The following is a 25,185-nucleotide window of genomic DNA, read 5'->3' as shown; positions in this document are numbered from 1 at the left end:
TGTCTTTTGTAATCAAAATAGTAAAAGAGATGAAGGGTAAAGGTGGGAACCCTTAGAAAAGTGGAAAATCAACCGAAATGCTGGGGGAAGAGGGAACTGAAACTATAAATGGATTTTGCAAAAGAGTAGGATTTCCATTATTATAATATGCATAACTTCTTAGGGTACCACTTAGGTCAAATCTTGATCTACTCATGACAACTTCAATAAAACATTCTTTTCTAATACACAAAAAGGACCTTGTAAAGCAAAAAGTCTAACGTAACAATGGAATGGAAGGAGAGGTCTTTGCTTTTTCTCCAATTCAGGCTACACCTTGGAGAATGAGGTAGCACATTTTAATGTTTAGAAAACTCTGAAAGGTGAAAATTATAATAAAATAAGTATCAAGGAGATAAAAAAAAAAACTTCCTGAAATTAGAGATCTACCAAAATGGAATGGGATATCACTGGATGTATTTGGTGTTTGAGTAAAATGAGACATCATCTTCAAGCAATTGCTGGCTGCTTTTTGCTACAGAGAGAATTCTTGGTCCTGATGACTACCAAGCCTTTTTCCAATGTCAAAATTCTAAAATTCTATAATTTTGTGGAATCTATTTTACTGAGCATTTTTCTTTAAAAATTTCTATCAGCGATATTATTTGAATCTTCCCAAATATCACATTCTTTGACTTTTTTTTTCATTTTAACGAGAAATAAAAATAATATTCCAGACATTCACAAAAACTGGGACTTCTCACCGCCTGTCCCACACCTTTTCTAGACTTGCTTTCTTGTCTCCACCTTCCCTATTTTTTCTCCCTCTTAATCATTTTTACTGCTCTGGAAACTGAAAGGCTTTAACTGTAATATTGAGAAAAACAGTGTAAGTCAAAAGTGGAAATTATCTGAAAGAAGATAGATGAGAGCTACATTCCACTTAGAATGGGGCTAGATAATTTTCAAGGGCAATGACCTTAACTTTTTTTAGGAGTTGTGGACCCCTTTGGCAGAATGGTGATGCTATTGATTCCTTCTCAAGATCATGTTTTGAAATGCACAAAATACACAGGGCACAAAGAAAATCAATCAAGTTAAAATAATTATCAAAATATTTTTTTGAAAATTCAGAGACTCTAGGTTAAGAATCCTTGATCTGGGGAAGCACCACTTTGGGTGTCAGGCATTCAAAAAAAATTGTTAATAATAATAATAATAATGATAATTATAAATTACTTCCAATTAGATATAACATTGAAGTTTGGAAATTACTTGCTTCAACCAATCAATGAGTATTTATTAAGCACTGTTTAAATGCCAGGCACAGTATAGCACATTTTGTGATCATCACGAGCATTGTGTGAGGCAGAGACTATTTTCCCCTCTATTTTACAGGAGGAGAGGCTTTCAGAGGCTTAGAGGTCTTGCTCGAAATCACATAACTAGAAAGTATTCTGAGCAGCGGCAACAGAAAAATTACTAAATAGTACAAGAAGGGACTTTCATCATTAAATGCACTAAGAAAATGCTACCTAGAACCATGTTGTCTAAGAAGAGAGGACAGGAGAAGAGAGGAGAGGAGACATAAATTACCTCTTTTTCACAGTTGGAGTTAAGTGTGAGCATAGCCATGGGGCTATTTGGTGCGCTGCTCCCAGGTCCAGGTGGCATGACATGGTCCCCAGGTTGGTTTGGACAAGGCAAGCTCAGGGCTTGGTTGGCATGTTTATTGGCTAAAGTGGTAGAAAGGTACTGCTTTACCTGTTGCCTTTGGGCTTGCTGAATGTGGTACTTGGTGGGGTTTTCTAGATGGGTCTGAACCTGAATATGGATACAGAAGGAAAAGAGAAAAATAACATATTATTAATGGATGCTTGGTTGCTGCTTTGTCCCCTCCCCACCCCATTTTTTTTTAAGAGCAGTAAGGCAACAGAAATCGTTTTAAAATCAAACGTGTATTTTTAACATCCCCCCCTTATCACCCCAGCTCATTCACAGAATCTTCCATTATCTCTCTGAGAGCAGATGTGCCTTCTTGGAGACACAGCAAATGATAGCATGGCGAATGGAAAGTCTTTGACAAGACTATGGCCTGGGTGATTATACAATTCTTGAGATTCCTTCACCTCAGTCCAGCTTTTCAACATCAATAATTACAATAACAATCAATCATTAAATGTGGGAGGGTTGGGGAGATCTCAACCCAAGAACTGGTGCGTTTTTGTTTTTATTTGTGTTCTCCTTTTAAAGATTTTGATTTAAAGCAAAAAATACGGATCCATTTCAATTCTACTTTTCTCACAAAATGATTTTTGAATGTCAAGAAGTGTCTGTTTAAGAAACCAACAGTAAGGCAGTTCTTACAAACAAACAGAAACATTCCCTTGATTAAATCAACCAGGGCAAATTACTCCTTCCACTTTCAAATGAACATGATTACTCAACATTTTAATTAAGACTGAACTTAACTGAAAAGGTAGTCCCAACATCGAAGCCGTTCTTTTAAAATAAGAAACCTTTCCCTGGAAGCATTCTAAATGCTCCGGTTAGTAAGCAAGGAATAAAGGTGTTTGGTTTGGGTATTTTTTCTTGCCTTTTTCAAGACTAAGTTAACGAGATGCTAGAAATTCTGCTTGATAATCAAAGATGCCTTTTTAAATCCCTTTTTCCCCTTATAAAGGCTGCTAGAGGCACTGATACAAAGAACTGAGTATTATCGCAAGAAAAACACATTTAATTTTCAGATTTAAAAATGCACAGACCATCTGTTATCACACTGAACAATTAATAGCATTCAAATGATCAAATAGCTCCAGTTATTGAGAAGAGTGCAGCTACTGAACAAACAGAAAGCCTTCTTTCGGTCCCCATCATTTCTAACATAATCTAAAGATGAATGGTAACAGACATATATTTATTAAAAGGCTCACCTGGTAATGATTATATTCTAGCATTTCCAGCATAACAATGTGTTCTGTGGTCCCGATCCAAGCCAGGAAACCCGAATGAAAATAGACACCCCACTTTCGGTAACTCCAAGCTGAAGACTGCTATAGGGAAGGCACTATAAACAAGGTACCCTGAGACGCTCCACAGGAAACTTCATTGCGAGGCTCAGCTTATAATAACCTAAGCTAATTAGTTATGCGTGTAAAGAAACTGTTCACACAAGGGGCTTTTTTTGGGCAGCGCTGCAGCGCTGTACTAAATATTGATATTAATATTTTGTCCAGCTTGACGTCATGTTTCTTCGTTAATATAAAAGAACCTTTTAAGTGATGGGCTATCAAAGTCAGACAGACAGTCAGATCAAGGCCAATTCACTATTCAGCTTTAGTTCCAGTAGTATTAATAGACAATGGTATTGCTCTTTCAGCAATAAGGTTAAGAGTTAGTTGTGTGCTCACTTAGGGAAACAGATCCTGCCTCAAAGCTGTAATCTGGGAGGATTTTCATCCATCGGCCATCGCCCAAACATGAAGACCCCCTGTGGCCCTCTGATGAACCTCTGGGCACTGGACATACACCCCAACCCCAGTGCAGATCTTTCTTTATAGTTAGAGAAGGGGCATGTACATGTGGACAATCAACGCTTTACATTTATGAAGAAAATGTTTTTAAACAGCCCAAAGGAATCAAAGAAGACATGGGAGGCTTTGGAAGGACTTCAATCATTTGATCAGAAATTTGTTTTTAATTCCACTTCCTCACACGCTGAAATGCCAACACTTGCAAAACTCAAGGGAAGAATGACCAGCCTGAACTCCTTGCTTCCCAGAAAGAAGCCGCTCCGACATCACTTTGACTCAGCGAATCAGGGAGCTCTGGATGCCACCCCACATCCTTTTCTCCAGTATAGCTCCCCTGAACAAGACAGGCACACCTGATAAATAGCTGGAGCTATTTAACTTCGAGTCACTGTATTTCCATCTCACAAATCCTTAGGTTTGGCTACAGTAGAATATAGACATGCCTGGCGCTCACAGTTCAAATGGAGAGGAAAACCATCTTTGAGCTGTCACATCTGGAGCTCCCCCTTCATTTCTCATGTTAAGCTGCCTCACAGTAAGAGCCAGCCACAGAAGGAGCTTGGGGGTGGGGGCCACATTCTCCAAGGGGACTGACTGGTCCCTACACACAGGCTCCCAGCAACATTTTCAGGTTCCTAAAGGGTCCAGACATGCTAATGAGGAGGACAATAGACGTTTCTAAAATAAACATAAAATGAGGGCAATGCTTGTAATGTGCTTATTTTACTATTGCACTTTAAAAAAAAAGCCAAGCTACACGTTTAAAAATAAATGTTAATTCACTGGCAGATCCTTATTCTTTAATGAATCCGAATTTTGCATATTCACAAGTCAAGGAACAGCTCTTTCACTATCTGGAACAGTAGGTGAGGTAGGTCTTCACTACACAGAGGGAGGGCAGTCACTTTGACTGCAGTGCCTCCATTGGGGTGGTCGACGAATGATGCTCCCCTTCCAGATGCTCTTTTTGGGGAGACTGACTAGCCCTAAGCAGACTATATGTTACACTGGATTTTCCCCTCATTTTCCAAAGTTTAAAATAGGAGGCAGAAAATAAAGTTATTCCACATACCTGAGGCCTTTGCAATTGACATCGTCAGGTTAACACATCTCTGTGGTCTTGAATCAAGTTTCTTTTTAAGATCAAAAGTCATCATCTAATTTGGAAGGATCTTGGAAGCATTGATGGGGAACTGTAAGGGACACTAGAGGGCACTGCATTCAATGCTCCATTTTATGGATGAGGAGGCAGAGGCTTAAAGAAATTAAAGGGTTTACCTAGGATCCAATAAGCTTGTATGGGCACCTATGTGGCACAGTGGATCGAGCACTGGGCTTAGAATCAAGAAGATTCAACTTCATGAGTTCAAATATGGCCACAGATACTTACTTTGGTGACCCTGGGCAAGGCATTCAACCCCATCTGCCTCTGTTTCTATATCTTTCAAAGGAGCTGGAGAAGGAAATGTCATACCACTCCTTTAACTTTGTGAAGAAAACCCCAAATGGGGTCACAATTGGTCAGACATGCCTGAAAAATGGCTGAACAACAACAAACAAGCTTGTAAGAATCTGAGGTAGATTTGAACCCAATCCTTGTGCCAGCAAAGCATTTTGATCATTACGTCATGCTACCAGGCAGCATGACAGGACAAAGTGGTACAAATGGTATAACAGCAAGATTGAAGATGATCAAGAGGGCTTCTCTCCTCCCATTCTTGGGAAAAACTCATATCGCCATTGAATCCGTACACTGGATACAAGTCACACAACCAGCACTGTATGGATGTAGCCTTTATGTTTAAGTAGATTCTGAGGGTCCTCTGACTTAATGAGACATTATTTGTCAAGGGGTTGGTTAGCCAATGCCTAACACACCGCAGGTACTTCATAGATGCCTCTTCCCTTCACACACACCCCCACCCCCTTCTCTTCCTTGTTGCCTCCAGTCGGGTGGAAAGTGGGAACTTCCATGTCTCATACACACATGAGTCCCCCTTGGGGATCCTTGGAGTCACCAAGCTTAGAAAGTAAAGAGTACAAAAAGGGTTCACATCTAATGCACAGAGTCAGAGAGCCTAGCATCCATTGGGCTGCCTTGCTCTAGGGTCATATCCGGTCTCCAGAACTCAAAGTGATGCCCTGGGAGGAGCCCAGGCAAAGGTCCGCTCCACATTGGGGCTCTATGCTAAACTGTACTCTTGCTGGCAACAATCCCCTGGTCACTGACACTGGAGTTTGCACTCACCACTTCTGCCATCATCGTTCTCTGTACCAGCAGGAGAGAGATGAGGATCTTCTGGAAGCTGTCACTGTCCTAACTCTTTCCAAAAGGGATGAGCCTTCTTACAGCTGCCCCTCAGCCTTGGTCTCAACAGTCCATAGCGGTTGGCTCTTCTCAGGCAGACCATGATAGTTACCTCCTCTCAAGCTACCGATCATGACAAGCTTACACCGCAGCCACAACTAAGAAGGTTATGGCTCTTTTGTGAAACAGGAGCCAGATAAAACAGTCTTTTCCACAAACAGTCTCTTTAGCAGGCTGTAAGAATATCTCTTTCTCAGGAGGTCCTGGGTTCAAATCTAAACTCAGTTTCTTGCTGCGTGACCCTGGGCAAGTTACTAAACTGCCATTGCCTAGCCCTTACCACTCTTTTGACTTGAAATCAGTCCACAGTATTGACTCTAAGAAGGCATGATTAAAAGGGAAAAAAAGAATACTTCTGTCTTGAATCCCTCGAATTGGTCTGTTTAGTGTGCCTGCAGACTCTTTCCTCTAGACTCTTTCCCCGCATGCCTTCAGGTCACATCAGTACCTGCCAACAAGTCTTTCAGGACTTTGAGAGGCAATCCTTCTCTCTTTCTTTTTGCTGTCTTTTTCTGGGTCATCTAGACTAGGTAACACAAATTAACCCAGACTGATTCTCCAAAAACTCCCAAATAGAAAAGGGAAGGGCATGATTTCCAGTTATTCTCAGTCTATGAATCAGATGAAAAGGGGTAATCCCCTTTGTTAATGGACAAGTCACTGCATTTTTCTGTGTGACAGCTGTCTTATTTGAGAGGGGTTTTCACATAAAGTCAAATGTCTCTGCCCTGTCCTGCCTGCCTCAAAAGGTTATTGTAAAGATCAAATCTTCTTTTCTCCAGTTTCTGCCCAGACCTTCCTTCTGGGGCTAAACTTAAAAAAAGTCTAACCCTTCTTCCATAGATAAGTCTTTAAATATGTGAAACTGTACTAGATTCCCTACATCTTAGCTTCTCAAAGTGAACCAACTCAAATTTTATTAAGTGATTGTTGCACAGTATATATAGTTTTAAACCTCACCACCAACCTAGTCAATCTCTTCTGAACACAGTCAAACCCTCTGTTGACAAACCTATGGCACGTGTGCCAGAGGAGACACTCAGAGCCTTCTCTGTGGGCACGCTCACTGTCACCTCAGCACAGAGTTGACAGAGTACTCAATGATCTGTAAGATCTCTTCTAACTCTAAAGCTATGAGTTAGTTAAATCTAAGAGCTTATGAATTTAAGACAAAATTCCTTAATTACTTCTAGAATTTCTACCCTTTTTGAATTTTTTTTTGAATTTTGAATTTTGAAAATTTTGAAAATTGAGGCAATAGTTTCCCATAATCCATCCTATGGCATTTATCTCATTCTCTGTGATTTTTTTTTTAACCCTTACCTTCCATCTTAGAATCAATATGATGTATTGATTTGAAGGCAGAAGAGTGGTAAGGGCTAGGCAACAGGGATTAAGTGACTTGCCCAGGGTCACACAGCTAGGAATGTCTGAGGTCAGATTTTAACCTAGGACCTCCTTTCTCTAGGACAAGCTACCCAGCTGTCCCCTCTTCATGAATTTTTAAAAATCAATGACAAGGTAGGGCTCAGAAATCATAGTCTAATGGGGAAAGTACTGGCTCTGGAATCAGAAAATGGGTTTAAAATCAACATCTGATACTACCTGTATGACTGAGGCAAATTGTTTAACTCCCCTGGGTCTCAATTTAATCATATATAAAATGGAAAGGCAGGGGGAAAGAATAGTAGAATCAATGACCCTGAAATACCTTCCAACTAAAAATTTCTTAACCCATAGCCCTTCATTTGCAAATTCTTTCAATGTCTTTGGATAAAATTCTTCCAGGCTGTTATCTTGAATACATTCAGGGAAACTCTTTCTTCATTTATCTTAGATTTCAATTCTCTCTCATTTAATTCTTTCTATGATTCTCAATCTGAAACTAATTTTACTTGATGAGAAAAAGCAGAAAACCAAATAAGGGTGGAGAAGTTCTACTACCATTATCTGACCCATTAATCCAGAAAGAAAAAAATAAAATATATGGGCCAGTAAAAGCAAGGGGAACTATTCAATTCAATTTAGTTCAACAAACATTTATTAAATGTTGACTTTAGCTTTGTTTTGTTCAAAAAATTTTATTCTTTTAATAATACAGATCAAGGTATAAACTCATGCAAAGTGCTGGCTAGCTTCTTGAGATACAAAGTCACCAACAATGCAATCCTTATCCTGGGGAAATATAATGTGTACATAAGTAAATTTTGTTTTTCAGTCATTTTTCCAGTGATGTCTTATTCTTCATGACCCCATTTGGGGTCTTCTCAGCAAAGAAACCAACGTGATTTGCCATTTCCTTTTCTACTTCATCTGACTAAGACCAACAGGGTAAAGTGACTTGCCCAGGATCACACAGCTAATAAGTGCCTAAAACCAGATTTGAACTCAGAAAGAGGAGTCTTTCTGATTCCTGATTCTGGCTGTAACATTCTATTCACTCACTGTTCCACATAGATGTTCAACATGAGTTAAAATAATACCAAGTACTTTCATGAGGAAAGGGGAAAGGGAAGAGAATATGTATTTACTTAGTACTTACTATGTGCCAGGAACTGTGCTAAATGCTTTACAAATATCACTTTTGATCTCATTTGAGGAAGGGAGTCTCTTCAAGGTAAAGGGAAAAAAATGAAAAAAGCCTTTATATAACAGGTGATCGCTTCACTGGCTTAAAACAAAGTAAACGATTTTATCAGTCATTCAACAAATATTTATTAAGTATCTAGGATGCAGGAGCAGCTGGGTGGCTCAATGGATTGAGAGCCAGATCAAGAGATGGGAGGTTTGGGGTTCAAATATGTCCTCAAACACTTTCTAGCTGTGTGACCCTGGGCAAGTCACTTAACCCCCATTGCCTAGCCCTTACCTCACTTTTGCTTTGGAACCAATACATTGTATTGATTCTAAGATGAAAGGTAACAGTTTAAAAATTAATTAAAATTTTAAAAATTATAAATAAAACAAAATAAATATCTAGAATGTGTGCCAGAGACCCAGAATAAAGTTCAGCGTAGGTGTTTCATTAGTACCCATGCAATATCAAGAGGAAAAATAAGCATCCAGCAAGTTGGATGGATCCAAGGGAGAACATGGACAAAAGCATCACAAGAGAGGTAAATATGAATAGGTTTGGAAGCCTCACCCTAGAAAAGAGTACTCACATGGATGAAACCTCAAGTCCACTGGAGGCTGAAGATTTTCCATAGCCACCCTTCACTTTCTCTAGTCTTCCTCTTGATCCCTGAGCAGGTTAATTCTTGTTGTTGTCTAAATATTATTGTTGCCTTTAACAGTCAAGTGTTCATTGCAGGCTTCAGCTCATCTTTGAATTTTGCATTCTTGACTGTTTTAGAACTACATCATGTTCTAATGTTCATTTGTTGTTTCTCCTTTTTTTAAAACAAAATATCCCAATTATATGTAAAATAATTTTTAACATTCATTTTTTGAAATTTTGAGATCAAATTGTTGTAACTTCTTCTTGCTTCCAATTCCTGCTTCTGTTGTTTTTTAAATCCCAGTTGGTTGATGAATTCCCTATAAAGCCATACCAATATCTTTAGTCTTCTCTTTTTTCTTTTTAAATGGCCCTTACCTTCTGTCTTAGAATCAGTATTGTATATTGCTTCCAAGGCAGAAGAGTGGTAAGTGCTAGGCAGTGAGGGTTAAGTGACTTGCCCACAGTCATACAGCTAGGAAGTTTCTCAGGCCAGATTTGAACCTAGGATACCTCCAGTGTCAGGCTTGGTTCTTTATCCACTCTCATTTTCTTCAAGACAAAGTTGCTGAATTGTCATTTGAACAGAAAAGACAAATGTGTCTATTGGTTTGCATCTGATTTGACAGACCACAAAATTAGCATAATCATCCCATTGGCTACAAATGTCTCCATCAAAAAAGCAAAACAAAAAACCAGAGGCTGAGTTTTAGAAAACTTTCTTTCTATTCAGTCTTTCTGTATCTCTCTCCTTCCTCCTCTATCTGTCTCTTCCATTTGTCTTCCAAGATTTGTATCTAGAATGGATCCTGTCTTCACTGTAGCACTTTGAAACTTGCCAGGGAATGTGAGGTCAATTTCAAGTCTATTTTCAAAGGAGACCTGAGCATACATTGGGGGAAGTGGGAGGGGGGGAGGGGGAGGATTGGCTACCGATAACGTAATCTTGCCCATCACCAGATAGAAACAGAAAATCTTTGGTCAGATGCAACTGTTGGGTTCCCCCCTCCCCCACCCCACCCCCACCCACACCAATGATAGATTAAAGCTACAAAAAAGAATAATTTCCACATACGATTCCTCTTCTCTGATATACTTTTTAAATAATTTTGACTGGATAGATTGAATATCTTTGCCTAGAAATCTGTGTATGATTACTACTATACACACTTTAATTTTTATTTTTCATCATTAATATCATTTTTGATCTGGACCTGTGTTTTCATAATATGGGGAATTTGCAGTATGGAAACTCCTTCCATTCATTTTGCCTGGCAAATGCCCTGCCACTCACACTCTTAAAGAGTGTTGTCTTAAGGCATTGAGTGTTGAAGTGAATTATCCATGACCCCAAAGCTTTTTTGTGTCAGAAACAGGATCTGCATGGGGTGACTTCTGTATCCAAGCCCAGTTCCCCATGCCCATCACTAGGCTGCCCCTCCATAACTGTCACATTTTATTGGAGATGGTATTTTTAGAACAATTTCGAAAAGATTTTAAGACCAAAGTTTCTGAATTTACTTGAGCATAGTCTTGCTCCCATCATTTAAATGGGTGCCAAATATAAATCTGTATTTATTTCTGTGGTAGAAACTAGTCCAATGAGGTTGAATCTATCTCACACTAAGAAACTATAAGTCTAGAATATAAATTCCTTGGAGGCCTTGGCACCTCTCTCTCTCTCTCTCTCTCTCTCTCTCTCTCTCTCTCTCTCTCTCTCTCTCTCTCTCTCTCTCTCTCTCTTTCTCTCTCTCTCTCTCCATCCTCTCCCTGTCTGTCTCTGCCTCCCTCACTCTCTCTCTCTTTCTCTGCCTCTGTCTCTTCTTCCCTCCCTCTCTGTCTCTCTGTCTCTCTCCCCCCACCTCCTTCTGTCTGTCTCTCCCCCCCCCTCTCTCTCTCTCTTTGTTTGCCTCTCCCTCCCCCCTTTACCTATTGTCTTAGTTGGGTCATATAGCTAGGAAATGTTTGAGGCCATATTTGAATTTAGGACTTTCCATGTCCAGGCCTGGCTCTCTATCCACTCAGCAACCCTCTCTTTTTAAAAATAATGTTAACACAATATCCATATCATTAAAAATATTAATCAAAGATACTGATACAAAGATATTATTCCTGCCCTAAAGGACAGTTGAAATCACCGGTAAATCAACTGATACATGGAGGAGAGAGAATAGAAGAAGAAACTGTAAGAAAACTGAAAAGGTGGAGGGTAGGAGGGAGGTTATGAAAGGCTTTGGACTCCAAAAAGAGAGTATTATATTTAATCTTGGTGGCAACAGGGACACACTGGAGATTATCGAGGAGGTGGAAAAATCACACAATCAGATCTGAAATCCAATCCCTAGCATCCAAGCATCAAATCCCAATCTCTACAAACCCTCTCCTTACAGGAAAGGGAAGGGATTCCAAAATGCAGGTGATGTCAAAATATATAAAGTAGGATTAAAAATCATTTTAAACATCTATTACCATTGTCCACGCCTCTCTAATCTGCCACAATGTTATTATGGGTTCCCATTATTACTTGATGGTACAACTACATTAGCCCACCACAGTAATTACACTTATGTATGTCATATCATTCTAGTGCTCAAGACCCTTGAGTGATTTCCTAGAGTCTATCCAGTTAGATTTACATTCCCCGGGGAAGCTCTGTGGATTGAGTCAGGCCCAGAGACAGGAGGTTCTTGGTTCAAATCTAGTGTTAGATACTTCCTAACTATATGAATGGGCAAGTCACTGAATCCCCATTGCCTAACCCTTAGAGCTCTTGTATCTTGGAACCAATACATGGTAGTTATTCCAAAATAGAAGGTAAAGGTTAAAAAAAAAAAAGATACACACTCCTCTACCTAGCTATCAAGACCTTCCACAAGTTGATGGCATTCTTCATGTCTGGCTTTATTTTATACTATTACCTTCTGTGCTTTTTAATATATTTCAGCTGAACTGGATTGTTCCCAATCTCTTTAATATCACTCACAGACCTCCATGCTTGATCATAGTGGTACTCTTCATTTGGGAAGCCTTCCATCATTCTTCTATCTATTGAAATATCTTCCAATGGATAAAATGTTGAATCTGCATGCATCTTGTATGTGGCAAACTATTATCTTCTTGGAAAAACCTTCCCTGATTTCCCTGTCCATTGGTAATACCCTTTGGTCCTCACATAGCACTTTGGTTAACCCTATTTTAGGCACTGAGTTCTTCCTTGGATCAGAGTTATTTATGTACATGCCACATGTTCTGTCTTGACTATGAACTCAATGAAGACCATGTCTTATGGAAACTTTGCATTTTCCCCAGCACCAAGCATAGATGGCACTCTACACAGATTGGGCATTTGTCAAGTTGAACAGATAAAACTTACTTTAATGTAGAGAAGAAATGGGAATCTTTTTTGGCAAATATCTGGAGTAAATAAAACATAACTAACAGAAGATAACCCCTAAAATGGTCCAGGATTTAATGTGTTGGGATATCCTCTCAAGTACTTGTGTTGATTTCATTTTGTTTCAAGATTTAGGACTATATCATTAAATGGAAAGTACAACTATAAAAATATATAAAAATAATAATGTGAGAGGGGCATCTGGGTGGCTCAGTAGATTGAAAGCCAGGCCCAGAGATGGGAGGTCCTGGGTTCAAATCTGCCCTGACACTTCCTAGCTGTGTGACCCTGGGCAAGTTACTTACCCACCATTGCCTAGCCCTTACCACTCTTCTGTCTTAGAACCAATACACAGCATTGATTCTAAGATGGAAAGTAAGGGCTTAAAATATATAAACAAATAAACAAACAAACAAATAAAATGAAATAATACTGTGGGAAGGGTAGCTGAGTGGTTCAGTGGATTGAGAGCTAGGACCAGAGGGTACTTAGGTACTTTCTAGCTGTGTGACCCTGGGCAAATCACTTGACCCCCATTGCCTAGCCCTTACCACTCTTCTGCCTTAGAATCAATACACAGTATTGATTCTAAGATGGAAAGTAAAGGCTTAAAATAAATTAAAAAAAAAAACAAATAAAATAAAATAATACTGTGGACCACTAAGACTGAAGTATTTTAAGTCTATTAAATATGAAGATGACCTGAAGAAACTGGGGCTGTATAGTCTGAAGGAGATAAAAGTCAGAAAAGACATGATAATTGCCTTCAGGTATTGGAAAGCCTGGAATGTGGAAAGGAGATCAGATTTATTCTGGTGGGCTCCTGGGCCAACAGAGAGCTTTGAGTGGAAGTGGCAAAGATGTCAATTTGGGCTTGATTTTTTAGCAATTAATACTCTCTAAAGGTGAACAAAGATGCTGCTTTTGGGAGGTTTGGGGACTGAAGGACCATTTCTCAGACTATTTTTTGGTATGTGGGCTAGACTGGCTGGTCTCTGAGGTCTTTTCCATGGTAGGCAGAAGGAGTTTTCCATTCCATTCTCCTGTGGTAAGCTTTGCTCCAGGCCAGGACAAGGCCAAGTGAAAAGACCAATTTAAGGCACAAATTCTTTATGAGTAGAAATCACGTATGTAATAGGTCCAAGATAGCACATTTGGGGTTAATCTATAATATTAGTAGCCATGATCATTTGACATTCTAGGCTTATCTTATTCTAGTTTAGTTGCCATCTCAGAAAACTATTTGGAAGAAAATAATTTCAAAATCTAAGTGGAGGAGTTCTCAAAATTCTGTCCCAGTGGTGAAAACAAATGCTTTTTAGTGACTTAAATTTGGATGCATATTTTTTAAAACCCTAATAAACAGAGCTGAACTTTTTTTTAAGTCATTGAACTCTAATATTAAAAAAAGTGGACTCCCTTTTCCTCAAAGGTCAAGCAGCTAGCTACCCCGAAAAAATAAAGACAGTGTTGTACAGTGGTTAGACTGCTGTAATTGGAGAAACTCATGGACCCTAATCCAACCGCTAAGACTTACTAGCTGTGTTACCAAGGACAAGGCCCTTACTCCCTCTGACTGTCCATTTCTCCTCTGCAAAACTGGATTAGAATCTCTGAAAGAAACCAACCTGATGAGATTGTTGTCCAATTCGGAGGAGATATTAAGCACGGAGAAAACCTTAAGCTACCAATTCAAGGGGAGCTATTAATATTTTTATTATCACAATGACACCTCTTGGTCTTTGATGCCTAGTCACCAGCCAGAGACTGCCATCCTTCTGGAGGGGACAAAAAGGGTACCGAGAAGGCATACTGGTCTAAAGCATTTTGCCATCGCTCCCAAGTGAAGTTCTGCTCTCACTATATTAGTTATTCCCTCGGTCATGTCTCAAGTCATAATTCATCCAGTCTGGCTCTATGGGTGGCAGATTCAGGGCTGGGTCTTCAGAGTTCTGAAGATAACTGAAATTCAAATAGACCTTCGCAAGGAGATACTGGCTACCCACAGACCAGCCATTTCAGAAGGGCACTACTCACACTCCATTCCCTCTTCCTAACGGTGTTATTAGACATGGAATTTATGGAAGTGGACATTGGCGAAGTAGACAGTCACTTGAGGCATAACACTCCAAGGGGACTGTGGGTGAGGGGAGATAGGAAGATAGCCAGAGGGGCAAGCAATGATCAAAACACCCACTCATTTGTTTATACAAATATTATTTTTAATGCCATTGTGAATTTTGCTCTTCAACACAAAAAGGGATTTAACTTATGATCATTCCCATTACAATAAAAAGAGAACCGTCTCTGGAGCAAGGGAATCTGGGTTCAAATGCTACCCGAAATGATTACTACCTTAAGGAAGTCATTTTACCTCCAAAGTGACTAGGGCGGGATTTTCAGGTGAGAGGGTGGGGAAATACACACTTTCTGGACCTTGACTGTGACAGACAAATGTCCTGTCTACTTTCTGACTGCATCATCCTCAGAACTGGATCACAACAGAAACAACCACCACCCTAATGACAGCAAATACTTACATAGCAACGTATTTTCCATCCGATCCTGATGCCCCAGTGGAGGCTGGTATGAAAGGGGACAGAATTATAGAAAGAAAGCTCAGTGTTATTGCCCCAACACAGGCTCTTGACTAGGTTGCTGAAGCTTAGAAGAGACAAGGTTTAGGGAGGAGGGATCTGATAACCATCTTCAGGCATCTGAAAGGTTTTCATGAGGAGGGGGGCTGACATTTGTTCTCTTTGTTCCCCAAAGGGCAATGGGCAAAAAGCTGTAGATTTAGTCTTGAGGTTATAGAAAAATCTTCAGGACTAGAGTGGGCCCAAAGAAAAATGGGTTGCCTTGGGATGGAGCGGGCTCCCTCTCACTCAAGATCTCTTAGTAGAATTTTAAGGACCACTTAAAGTATATTCTGTAGTGAGGAAACTTTGGGGGGGGGACAAGAGAAATAAGGCCACCCCTGAGGGTATGTCAAGTTCTGGGGGACAGGGACAAGGAAAGGGAATTCAGAAATTCCCTTTCATGGCACCATAGATTTATCATCCGAAGGGATCTGAGAGACCACTGAATCCAACCTTCCTCCCTCCCCATTTTTTCAGAGGAGGGAACTGAGGCTCAGAGTAGTTAAGGGTCTTGCCTAGGGTCACTTAACTAATAAGAGCCTAAGGCACTAGGCAATGCTCTCTCTTTCCTTAATTATTTCATCCAATTTACAATTATTTGTGAAAATATTTTGGCCACATTTTAGACTCAACCACCTGTGGTAGTTGTTTTTCATTCTAAAAAGTCCCTCAACTCTGCAGCATCCATCCATTCCAGGATGCAGTACTGCCCAAATAATAGGCCATTGTAAGAAATGAGCAATTGTTGTTTTCGGTCCAACTAGGAGTTAGGAGAGCCACATTCCATGTGCTGCAACCTTTCCACGTGGCCTAGTTTAATACAGGCTCAGGACTGCAGTCTCCTTTTTATTGAGGCTATTCTTCTCCCCCTTTTGGACTGCCTTCCCCCTCCCAAAAAGTCTTGAACTTCTCTGGGTCTCAGGGTTTTCACCTATAAAAGAAGGGGGATGGGCTTGATGACCCCTGTCCTGGCAATGCTTTCTCTGGCATCCCAGACTCCTAATGTTTGAGTTGGAAGTTCTAATAACACTCCCCTGCCCCAAATCCCAAAGACTCCAAGGATAAAACAAGCTACTTTGCACATTCTTGTAGAAGGTGGGATTTGGCTAAGTCTCGAAGGAAGCCAGGGAAGCTGGGAGGTGGAGGTGAATGGGAAGGGCATTCTGGATGTGGGAATCAACCACTGAAAAGTCACCAAGTCAGGAAATGAAGTGTCTTATGGGAAGAATAGCAAGGAGAGAAATGTCCTTAAATCCAGAGTTCTGGGAGGGAGGTAATGTTTAAGAAGACTGGAAAGACAGGAAGTGGTCACGAAACTGAGAAGGACTTTAAAAGGGAATCAGAGGGGGCAGCTTGATGTCTCAGTGGATAGAAAATCAGGTCTGGAGACCTGTGGTCCTGGGTTTAAATATGACCTTTGACACTTCCTAGCTGCGTGACCCTGGACAGATCACTTAACCCCCATTAAATAAAATAAAATAAGTAGAATAAAATTAAAATAAATAAAATAAAAAATAGGAAACAGAAAAGTAATCTGAGTGTATTCTATTTGATCCTAGAGGTAACAAGGAACCACTGGAATTTATGATGCAGAGTGATGTGGTTAGACCTGTGTATTAGGAAAATCACTTTGGCCACTGAATTGAGGATGAACTGGAATGGGGAGACATTTGAGGCAGGGGGGCCAAGCAGAAGGTTCTTTAAATAGTCCAGGCCTGAGGTTCTAGGGGCTTGCTTCAGGGTGGAATCTGTGTTGGAGAAGAGAAATATTTCTCATATATATAAGTAGACTGGAAAGGCAGGAAGTGGTCACGAAACTGAGAAGGACTTTAAAAGGGAATCAGAGGGGGCAGCTTGATGTCTCAGTGGATAGAAAATCAGGTCTAGAGACCTGTGGTCCTGGGTTTAAATATGATCTCCTACACTTATTTCTCATATGTATATATATGAGAAATATTGTGGAGACAGAATTTATGGGACTTGGCAACAGATTGGATATATGGAATGAATCAAGCCTGGGTTCCTGGGAGGATGCTGATAACTTTGACAGTAGTGGGGATCTCTGAAAGTGGGGGAACTGGTGGAAGGGGCAGCATAAGGATAATGAGTTCAGTTTGGGACTGTTGAGTTTAAGATGTCTACAAGATAGCATGTTTGAGATGTCTTTTAGGCAGTTGGGGTTTTGAGATTAGAAGTTAGGGCTGGACAAATCCATCTGAAAATCATCTGCATAGAGATGATAGTTGAATCCATGGGAGCTGATAAGATCACCAAGCACTAGTCCTCTAGCCCTTGTACCACATTGCCTCTTGAAACAATGACAATAATAATAACTGACATTTTATAGGGTACTTCTGAACACATTTTCCCATTTGAGCCTTATTATAGCCTTGTGAGCTTGGTACCACAGATAGGATTATCTGTTTTCTACAGGTGAGGAAACTGAGGAAGAGACAGTTTAAGTTTCTTGCTCACAGTCACACAACTATTAAGTGTCAGAGGATGTGTTCCCACGTCTTTCTCACTCCAAGTCTAATACCTGAATTCAATTTGTCTTTGTCTCCTTGAACCCCTTTCCAAATCTCCAGTAGCCAGAGCCACTCACTGCAGCAGCTTGTTCTGGCTGGCCTTCCTTTACATTGCCCCAATCTCCAAAATTATTTCTGGCTCCTTGTCTTACAAAGCCCTCCCACCCCAATGAAAACCATAATTCCCATCCAAACGTGGATTAGTCTAAGCAGTTTATTTTTCTAACCTAGCTAAGTAACTACAAGTTCCCCGACCCCTTAATCATCTCTGGATTGTTTGCTGATTGAACTCAATGCATCTCTGATAGAATTTAAGATGGTGAAAATGGAAGGAGAGAACTATATGGGAGCTGGAGGGCCTTCCCTTAAAAATCATAACATTCTCATCTTCTCCACATAGAGGCAATCTTGAAAAGGGGAACGATAGCTTCTGGCTCCCATAGCAGGGATCTTAACCTAAGATCCATGGACCACCCCCCCTTTGGTCTATGGATAGATTCAAGGAGGTCTGGGAACCTGGATGGGGAAAATTCATTATTTATTTCAATAAAGTTGATTTACTTTAGAACCCTACTTATTTTGTTTTATGCAATTAAAAATATTATGCTTAAGACCACAGCCTTCCCAGATTGCCAAAGGGCTCCATGAAATCTTTACCCTATACTGGTCCAAATTGCACTGCTAAAATGATAGTTTTGATGGGTCACTAGGAGAAGAAAAGGGAATCAAAAAATGAGAGGTTTTTCAGTTTTCAGAATGACTAGTATACCTTTTTCTCCCAAGCTGGAGGGTGGAGTGACTTAGTCCTAAACTTCCTCTTCTTCTTCAAGCTTCCTACAATATTAAATACAATAATTTGGGTGAATTGTTTACTACACAACCCTAATTACTATGTCGCACATCCACAGTAAGAACAACAATAACAGCTGCCATTTATACCGTACTCAAGGTTTATAATAGATTTTACATTGATTATTATCTCATTTTTGATTCTTAGGAATGAGATACAACAGGTGCCAAGTTGACAAAATTTCAGATTTGAAATGGACCTCAGTGGTCATCTAGCCCAACCTTTGCAAAAACAAAACAAAACAAAACAAAACAAAACAAACAAAACAACCCTACTACAAGATACCAACTGGGAGTCATCTAGCACTTCCTTGAAGATCTGTAGAAATGGGGAATAAACCACCTCCACAGGCAACCCATTCCTCTTTCAGAGAGCTGTAGGTAATCAGAAGACTTAAAAATATCCCTCTTTGGAACCCTCCAATCAAGTTTCTATGGACTCTACCACATTGGCTTTCCAGAGTTAATGTACTTGACTTTGCTCTGTTCATATTTGTTATGCCTTTGTAGTTTCATGTTTATGTAATAGGCAGCCTGAATTATTCAATAAACTTATTAAGTATCTAATAAGCACAGGCAGTGGAGATAAAAAACCAAAACAATTTTTAATAAATCAGATCCTGTCCTCAAGGAGCTTACATTCCTTTGAAGAAGAGGGGGACATGTGCTGGGAAATCAATGCACAAGATGTACAAAATTAATGCATTGGCTTGGGATCATGGGGAGAACTCTAACAACTGGGTAGATGAGAAAATGCCTCTCTATGGAGGCAGCATTTGAAGAAGACCAGAGATTCTAGGAAGTAAAAGAAAAATTTAGATATGGTTTAACATCTTACTTTTCTAAGACAATCAGTTCGTAAACAAATTATTAAATGACTACCATGTGCCAGGTATCATGCTAAGTTCTTGGGAAATAAAGGAAGAGACAATCCATGCTCCCAAGGAGACAACACACTGACAATGACATATCAACAATGTACAAAAGATATACAGGATAAATATGAAATAAGCAATAGAGGGAGGGTACCAGAAAAAAGAAGGGCTTCCTAGAACAGGAAGAATTTTAGTTGGGACTTGAAGGAAGGAAAGGGAAGCTGTGAAACCAAGACAAGGAAGGAGACCCTGGGTAAGGAGATGCAATATGCTAAGAAGGTAATATCACTGAACAGCAGAAAAATGTGAGGTGGGACAGAGGGGACGTGGGAAGTGAAGACAAAGGGGAAAGGGAAGGGTTTGTGGGTCATTTGGCCACAGCTACCTTTTCTCACCACAGTGAGAAAATGATATTACCTGTTATTACTGTACTGGAGTTCAAAGAACACTCACTAAAAGCAAAACTATTATTTTATGTAACACTGAACTCTTAATTTTTCCCGATGCTTTGTTTGATGAAAACAATTCTACAGCAAGGAATCATAAGATTTCAAGCTGTAAAGTCTTTAAAGATCATTTAATACAGGAACTCTAAGTCATCTGCCCCCATGGCAGCCTAGGGAAGACTCTGAAGTCTTTGGTGTTTTTAAATAAATAAAATAAATGTACAGATAGCATTGGAACTAATTAGATTGAAATAGTCATCAGAATATTTGTGTGTGTATGTCTATATTTGCTGATGTTGTTTAGTAAGGAGATGTAAATCAGTTCTTTATGACTCTTTCTTGGCAAAAATACTGGAGTGGTTTGGCATGTCCTTCTCCCACTCATTTTACAATTGAAGAACCTGAGACAAATGGGTAAGTGACTTGACCAGGGTCATAAAGCTAGTTAATGGCTGAGGCCAGATTTAAACTCAGGTTCTCTTGATTCCAAGGCTGGCATTCCATCCACTGTGACACCTAACTCTGCTCTATGGGTATATGTGTTTGTATACATACATACATATACATATGTGTGTCTATCTCTACATTTATATCTATATGAAGATCTTGAGTCCCAATCAGACCCTCATCTAGTCAAGTCCTCTCATTTGGCAGATAAGCAAATGGCAGCCCATGGAGATGGCCTGCACTGCCATTACTTAGAAGCAGCAGAATCAGAATCTGGAGGTCCAGACATCAAATCCAGAGCTTTGTCTCTCCCAAACAGCTTCCAGTTGCATCTACACCCATGGAAATTAAGGACTAAGGAAGGAAGATGATGAAACTACAAGCCCATTCCCCAAAGCGACCATCTGCTATTCCTAGTGATCTTACACAAAGACAATCTGGGGTTTTCTCGCCGTTCCTCCATATACTTGGGTAGGGATAAATGTCCTTTATATAAGATTGGTCATTTTTGCCTGACTGGAACTGGGAGTTAAAAAAAAAAAAGGCAAAAATGTCTCCTAGGTTATGAGGTGAACAGAAGAGCCCATCGAATCCGGCTGTCTGACTGTGTGCAGGTGAGTCAGAAGGGAGGGCTCTCCATCAGGGAGGCTGGACGTCAGAGTGGACACACATTGCTGGAGGATGTTTATTTGGCAACTTAAGGGCTTTTTTGTTTTTGTCTTTTTGTTCTTAAGAAGAGGGGAGTTGGAGGAGGGAAAGGGGGAGACTGGGAGAATATTCCAAGCTCAATAGAACTTTTTGTTGATCAGAAGCATCTAAATGTCATGAGATTTTCTAAAGGTTAAAAGATTTTATGATTTAGCAATTTATTTTAAGCCAAACATAAGCCATCTGCTTAAAGGACAATAAAGGCCACTGAATAACTTTTTTAAAATACCATTTACAATATTTCAAATTTTAACTGTATTGAAAGAAATTGGTATCGAAAGAAGCCACTTGATAACTTGTTGTTGCTGCTGTTGTTCATAGAAGTGTGGTGATGAAAGGGGCGCCTCAGCTAAGGACTACGATCTAAGCACCCCTACTTTGGAGCATGGACAAGAATTGTGTGCAAGGAATATTGTTGGGATTTGAAAGAGTCCATGGAGAGAGGGACTTTGTGTGGACAGGAAGGAGTGCATGTTGGAGGAGAGGAAAGGGTAGGTGCATGGAGAGAGAATGAGAGAGGAGATATTCTGGGAAGGAGTCCATTCCCAAAGGAAGAAAAAACCTTTCCACTTGTCCTCAAGGATTCTGCATGCTCGCAGAGAAGACGAAAAAGCAGCCAATTAGTGTTATTAATGTGAGCATCAAATCAACGAGTGAAATTAACTTAAGAAAACTGTACTATAAAGAGAAGCAGCATGGGTCAGTGGATAGGAGGATGCATTTGCAGTTAAGAGTTCAAATGCTGCCTCAGAAATTTACTAGCTGTGTGACTTGGGGCAAGTTACTTAACTTCTTTCAGACTCCATTTCCTCTTTTATTAAAAAGGGACCACGTAGAAAATTATCAGTTAGTAATAGAATGATGACTGTTTTTTATTGTTCTGGACTAGAAAGCCAGAATCAACTTTGAAGTCCTTGGTAGTTTTATAGAAACATCACTTTTGGTGTTGCACCCCTCAATATGTAGATCAAAATCGCCTCTTTTTTCTTACTCAAGCCTGGCTCCAGAAAATCAGCTTTTCTTCCCAATAAATTCTCAGATTTTGGTGTGTGTCTGGTTTCACAGATTTTGCACAGTATATTTTTTTTTGCTATTTTAAAATTATTTAAGTATATATGCACATATATACATTAACTTATTTCACATGTTTGGGTCCCAAATTATTACTCTGGGGTGATTAAAATAGCATTTTTTTTTTGCTAAATGATAGAATCTTTTTGGACAGCAATCTGTCAATACTCACTAAAATTGACAAAAAGGAGACTAAGCTTCTTGAGGGCCAGGACGTCCAAGATTTTGTCCTTGTTTCTCCAATGTATAGTATATTGCACTGTTTAATAAAAAGCTCTCTCCAAAGATTAATATGGGAGCATTATTTATAACCTGAAAAATAGGGAAGCAACTTAAATGTCAACCACCTAGAAGACTGCTAAATAAACTGTGGTTATCCACAGGAGAAGGTAAAACACTTTGGGGGTAAGGACCACTTTTCATGTTTGCCTTCAAATCCCCAGGCCCCCTAAGCAATGCCTCACACATAATAAAAACTTAATCAATTATTGTTGAATGAGCCAATTAATAGAGACTAATAAGTGTGAAGAATATAGAAAAGGATGGAAGCCACTTTATGAAACTGTACCGCCCCCCCCAAAAAAAAATAAAACTAGAATTAAATGAGCAGGTACAAATCATCTATGGTTCCATCAGAAGAAAAGCGAGTGAGAAAAAAATAGAGAAATGGAAAAACCCTAACTGGGATTCAGGGGTAGTGACGAAGTGTTGCTCTGATGCTGAAATGAATTTAATGTGAATCATCACAAGGAAAGTTTACTTGGATTTATTATAGTCCAATGTAGGATTAAGACAACTTGTGATTTCATTGGCAAGTAGAAATACCTAGTGAGGAAAAGTCCTTTTCTAACCCAGCTTTGCATCTTCGCAGCAAATTGTCTTAGAGAATTTGCCTAAGTTACTGAATGGTTAAGTGACTTGTCCAAAGTCACACAGCCTAGGTCTCAGTGGGAGGACAAGAACTCAGATCTTCCTGGTTGTGCAGAAGGTTCTTTTTTCACTATGTCTTACAGTCTTTTGTTTTGTAGGAAGCTTTAAAACACAATGCAATTTTAAAAAGAAAATGTCATTTTTATTACCTCCATGACAGAAAGCCAGAAAAACTTCCACTTGCTGCCTATTCTCTGTTCTCCCAATAAAACACTAAGAAAAAAAAGTCAAAAGGCCCAAAGGCAGTAACACAACTTGAAACCTGGCTCCTTCCGTGACAATTTTCTTCTTAAAGGGCTCCTTTGACAAAGAAGCCCAGATTGAGGTAACTTCCAATGGCGTTAGAAGTTTTCAGGAAATGACAGCCAGTCTCTGTGGCCCTGCTCAATCTATGAAAGGGCTGCCTTCTGTACTAGAAACCCAAACTGCTCTGCAAAAATGCTTACTCTGGACTCTGCTCCCTTCCTGTTATGCCCTTAGAATAAAGAATGCTGTGGTCATCTTTGTGTCACCCCGAAACTGCTGGAAAAGTCGGCATCCGATGTCAAAGGGTACTTTGCAAATAATTACAAAAGCCTTTCTTGAAATAGAAATAAAGGTGGCACCAAAAAAGCCTTCAATGACATAACATGGAAGGCGAAACTTGCTTGCCTTTGGATTTCCCAACTGCAAAGACTGGGCGGATTTTTAAACAGGGCACATCCATTGTTCCAAAATGGACCTTCGGTGCCTTGGGGGTGGGTGAGCAGCTCGATCTGCAGGCTTACTTACCAATATACATGTATAAAGAGGCAAATTAGAAGCAAAAATTATAAAGAAAAGATGAGGATTTTCCGTGGAAAGAGTAGCTGATGCCTGGCCAGCTCTCAATCGGAAGGCAGATGTGTATTGACTTTGGCTCTGAAATGAAGTCATGGGGGGAAATCAGAAGATGAAGATGACGGAGTCCTTACAAAATTGTTTGATTGTGAACTTGAGAACAATTTCATTAACAATTTCAACAACAAAGCATCTGATGATACAAAGAATAAAAAAGACTTTAAGAGGGGGCAGCTGGGTGGCTCAGTGCATTGAGAGCCAGGCCTAGAGATGGGAGGTCCTGGGTTCAAATCTGGCCTCAGACACTTCCCAGCTGTGTGACCCTGGGCAAGTCACTTGATCCCTTTTGCCTAGCCCTTACCACTCTTCTACCTTGGAGACAATACACTGTATTGACTCCAATACGAAAGGTAAGGATTAAAAAAAAAAAGACTATAAGAAATTGCAAACACATTCCATTTATACAATTATACACATACACATTAATTTTATACATATATGCATATGCACAAATCTACATACATTTGTGCATTTTATATACACATGTTAATTTTATATACATGTGTACACATATACAAATTTATATCATTTTTACATTTTATATACATATATCCACTTAGATACATTTCTACACATATATACATTTATGCACTCATGTTTAATTTATATATTCATAAGATACACATGTATACATTTGTTTTACATAAAACTTCATATATGCATATTTTAAAACATATTTATACACACAAGTGCACGCTCAACAAGAATATAAACTGTGTGTTCTAAAAGTCTTAGTTTAACTTTATGATTAAACTTAAAACTGATTTCAGGTTTTGGGGACAGCCTATATGTATCTGCTTCTATAGATACACCTATGGCTGAGTATCCTCAAACATAATGTAGGAGAATAGATATAATTTTACAAGGTAGAGACAGAAGAGTCCGATTTCAGGTCCTCGAGGTCTTTAATGGCATCAACTTCCTTGGCAATCTGCTAAAGCCTAATCAAGTTCCCAGAGCCAAGCTGAAGAAGCCCTGCTCTTTGTTTGGATGCCCCACTGCACCTTGGGATTTTCTTCTGGACATTTCAGATATTTTCCTAATGCTCTTTTTTGCATATCGATCATTTGAGCTAGAAAAAGAACCTTGGTATTCATGTAGGTGACCCCCAACCTCTAACTCTGCATCCATGATATATATGCTTATCTGTTGTAATATATTTGGGCTAGCCCATTAGAATGGAAGCCCCTTGAAGGCAGGAAAACTTTATTTTTTGGTTTTGGTACTCCTAGCACCTACCATAGTTCCCAGAATATAGCCGACACTTCACAGATAATTGTTCAGTAATTGACTTTATCCAACTCTCATTCTATTGATGT

At 39.6% G+C, this 25,185-nt stretch overlaps 1 protein-coding gene across 1 annotated transcript in view; it reads right to left on the bottom strand.

Annotated features, from left to right (window-relative positions):
* MITF (melanocyte inducing transcription factor) overlaps positions 1–25,185 on the bottom strand; it is a 294,197-nt gene that overhangs the window by 40,953 nt on the left and 228,059 nt on the right. The window contains 1 exon segment of the mRNA XM_001372678.4: positions 1,576–1,803. Coding sequence (XP_001372715.1) covers positions 1,576–1,803 — 228 coding nt within the window.

Source organism: Monodelphis domestica, chromosome 7 (assembly GCF_027887165.1).
Source record: "Monodelphis domestica isolate mMonDom1 chromosome 7, mMonDom1.pri, whole genome shotgun sequence".
In the NCBI taxonomy this organism is placed as follows: domain Eukaryota; kingdom Metazoa; phylum Chordata; class Mammalia; order Didelphimorphia; family Didelphidae; genus Monodelphis; species Monodelphis domestica.
The sequence above is the reverse complement of the archived record's forward strand: the minus strand, read 5'-3'. Positions and strand labels throughout refer to the sequence as shown.